The 3,566-nt window shown below is 37.9% G+C and overlaps 1 protein-coding gene across 1 annotated transcript; it reads left to right on the forward strand.

Annotated features, from left to right (window-relative positions):
* The first annotated feature begins 487 nt into the window (after positions 1 to 487).
* LOC117183040 lies at positions 488 to 1,175 on the forward strand. The gene is made up of 2 exons (XM_033376192.1): positions 488 to 694; positions 807 to 1,175. Exons 1-2 carry the CDS (start codon positions 488 to 490, stop codon positions 1,173 to 1,175), a joined length of 576 nt encoding a protein of 191 aa, XP_033232083.1.
* Positions 1,176 to 3,566: the final 2,391 nt, after the last annotated feature.

The raw sequence follows: 3,566 nt of genomic DNA on the forward strand, positions 1-3,566 counted from the left end.
GAAATGAAAAAATTGAACACTTTTCGCTATTTGCATTCAGATGAAAATTAAATGAACAAAAAAAGAACAAATCCACTCTCAACTTCTTCTAGAAAATTTAGTCCTGAATTTTCCAAAACAAACTAATCCAAAATCGGTGCATTATAGCGTTCTATACATAATTTTGTACCTCGTTTTTCATTTCACTCTACTGTGAACCGCTAGTCGCTAAGTCACAGACACACATCTGGCGAAGGAGGATTGAAAACCCGACACGATCCTGAGCCGATATATCGACTTTCCGAGCCAAAGCCGAGCCGAGAGGAAACCGAGCACGGGTATCGGAATCCCGATCCCGACTCGAGACAAAATCGACGCGATCCCGACCCGATCACGAGACAGGATCGTATCGAATGGCACCGCTACCAGCAACTACTAACCTTCTCGTGAGTAGCCCGAGGCCTTTAAAGATGAGTGTATGGACAAAACACAAATAAAAGAGTCGTATATGCGGTTCAAAAGTGGCCGCACATCTGTTGACAGTGATCCTCGTTCTGGCCGACCTTCGAGGAGAACATCGTCGGATAATGTCAAACGTCTGCGTGTCGCAGTTGAACAAGATCGTCGTTTGACTATGAAAGAACTAGAAGATGAACTTGGAATACCAAAAAGTACTGTTTGGAGAATTTTATCCGAGAATTTGGGAATGACTCGTGTGTGTGCAAAATTCATCCCGAAATTGCTCACAGACCAACAAAAAAACCTTCGATTAGAAATCGCTCCGGACAATCTGGAAATGATCAATATTGATGAAATTTCTTAAAAAGGTCATCACTGGTCCCGATATAGCTCCCTGCGACTTTTGTCTGTTTACTCGATTGAAAGTGCCGCTTAAGGGACATCGATTCGACGATAAAGAGACTGCAGAAACTAATGCGACGAATGCACTGAAGGCGATTCCAGAGTCTGACTTTCAAGAGTGCTCTAATAAGTGGAAACATCGATATGAGCGTCTTGTTCAATCAAATGGGGACTATTTTGAAGGATGCCACCCCGCGGATGACGAAGAACAAATCAAGCGCCGTGAAATCGATGTAGGTCCGATACTTTTGGAACAGCTCTCGTATATCTTGATTCAAATTAACAAACAACCAACAATTTTCTGGGTGCAAGCGACATATTTGGAATTAGGATAAAATGCTGCACAAAAATCAATCAATTTTTCATCAGGACATAAAATTGACACAAAAGTGCTCTGGGATTCGTGACTATCGGCACAATGTTCCCATTCAACTTTGAAGATAGAATTTTTCAAATAAATTATTTTGTAGTAGCTGCTTTAGTTTCTACTTCCAGACTTTTACTTAATACTATTACTAACACTAGAACCATTAGATTTCCTTACACTGGCAAATCTTATTAAAATTTTAATATTTTTCAGTTATAATAAATCCGAATGTAATAAATAAATTAATTAATTAATAAAGTGCAGTAATAATGTATGAAACAATTTTTTTTGCAAATTCATTATCTTTTTCGAGTTGCTGGAATAGAACGCCCGGCTACGATTTTACATCTGTCTCAATAAGCGCACGAAAGCTGCATGCGCGAGACAAATGCGCAATAGAAAAGGATGCGGCGAGCACAGGCCTTATTTCTCCCTGCAAGGCCTACATCAAAGGGCCTTCTTAGGTCCTGCAAGTGCTGGAAATGGAAATAAGCAGGGTCAGTAAGGGTCATACAAAGGGCTTCAATTCTGTAGAGAGTGAAGCCTTTTATGGCCCTTACTGGTCCTGCGTCAGTGCTGTAATGTAAGGTACAAAGCAGGCCCAACATTTCGACTCGGGTTATTACCGGATTCGCTAGTGGCCTTTATTGGCTTTCTCGGCAGTGAGCTGGGCAAGCCCTGCCGGACCGAAGGAACCGAGTGGAGCCTCTACAAAGTACCCGTAAAGACCCCATTGGGTCCCCATTCGGTTCCTTTATAAAAAACTCGAAAGAAACAGCAAAATCAACTTTTAAATTGTTGAAATTCGGATTCTACGTTAAAATTCCCTATAGATGGTCATGTAATAATCGCAATAGTTTTTTTTTTGCAACGGTAAAAAATTTAAAAAAATATAAGACGTATAACGCCTGTTGACTGCTACACTGCAAACGCATCGCCTGTAAATAGCAGTCAACAGGCGTTATACATCTTATATTTTTTTAAACTTTTTACCGTTGCAAAAAAAACTATTGCGATTATTCCGTGACCTTCTATAAGGAATTTTAACGTAGAAACCGAATTTCAACAATTTAAAAGTAGATTTTGCTGCTTTTTCGAGTTTTTAAAAAAGGAACCGAATGGGGAACCAATTGGGTCTTTACGGGTATTTTGTAGAGGCTCCATTCGTTTCCTTCGGTCGCCAAGGGGTTAATAGACAATCTATTACATGTGTAAGTTTTTCTAACTTTGTAAATATAATATAAATCACATTAATTTATATGAAAGGAAACCAAACGTTGCGTGTGAGCGGTTGGCTCGAGTTGTATACTTCATTTACTACATCAGAAATACAATAAAATTATAGTTTTGCCTCATTAAAAAAAAAATAATAATTAAAGCTCTGCCCAGGCGTGAATTCAGGCCGGCACCCAGAGCATGTGCGTTGCTCCAAAGTTGGACAGACTTTGGCCCGCCGTAAATCGGCAGCCAGAGTTGGGCCACCTTTTATATTTATAAGATATCTATGTCGACCCAACATAAACAGCCAAACATTGGCAGACAACGTGGGATCGACTGTTGGCCCAACTTTGGCCCGAATATGGACCAACCATCAGGGCCACTATGGAAAATCTTTCGTTAAAGAGTAAAGCCGCCTACTGGCCCAACTCTGGGCCAAGTTCGGCCCAGAGATCAGGGTGAAGGGATTTAGAAAGTTCTAAAGAAGTTAGGCCGACTATTCGCCTGTCAATGACCCAAACATGGACCAATTATCGGGTCAAATGTGGCACATCTTTCGTTAACGAGTAACGCCGACTACCGGCCCAACTCTGAGCCAAAGTCGGCCTGGAAATAGGCATAAAGGAATTTAAAGATTCTTTTTAATAAAAAGAGAAAAAAATTTATAAATGAATTTCAAAATATTTTAAGTAATTTTAAAGAAGTTTAAATATTTGAGAAGAATTTAAAAAAGCAAAAGAATTTTCAAGAGATTTTAGAGACTTTAAAATACCCTTAATGAGTTCAAGAGATTTTTAGTAATTTTAAGGAATGTTGTCCCATTTCAATTGATTTAATATGGTGTAAAAACGGATTTCAAGGGATTTAACAGGAAGTACTTGATTTTGAAAACTTTTTAAATTTATTAACGAATTTTAAAAGATTTCAAAGTATTTAAAAAAAGTTCAAGATGTTTTTAATAAATTTAAGAGATTTTAACTAATTTTGAAGAATTTTTTAGGAATTTCGGTAGAATTTAAATTACTTTCAAGGCTTTAAAGTAACTTTAAAATATAAATAATGTTCTTGAATTCTTTAAAGTCTGTTAAATATCTTGAAATCTTCGAAAATTTGTAGAAATCCCTTGAATTCTAATGAATGT

Source organism: Belonocnema kinseyi, chromosome 2 (genome assembly GCF_010883055.1).
Source record: "Belonocnema kinseyi isolate 2016_QV_RU_SX_M_011 chromosome 2, B_treatae_v1, whole genome shotgun sequence".
NCBI lineage: Eukaryota > Metazoa > Arthropoda > Insecta > Hymenoptera > Cynipidae > Belonocnema > Belonocnema kinseyi.

Coding starts and splice junctions, on each gene's coding strand:
- LOC117183040 (XM_033376192.1), top strand. CDS start 488: ATGCGGTTCAAAAGTGGCCGCACATCTGTTGACAGTGATCCTCGTTCT. Junction 695..806: donor AGAATTTGGGAATGACTCGT/GTGTGTGCAAAA, acceptor TTTCTTAAAAAG/GTCATCACTGGTCCCGATAT.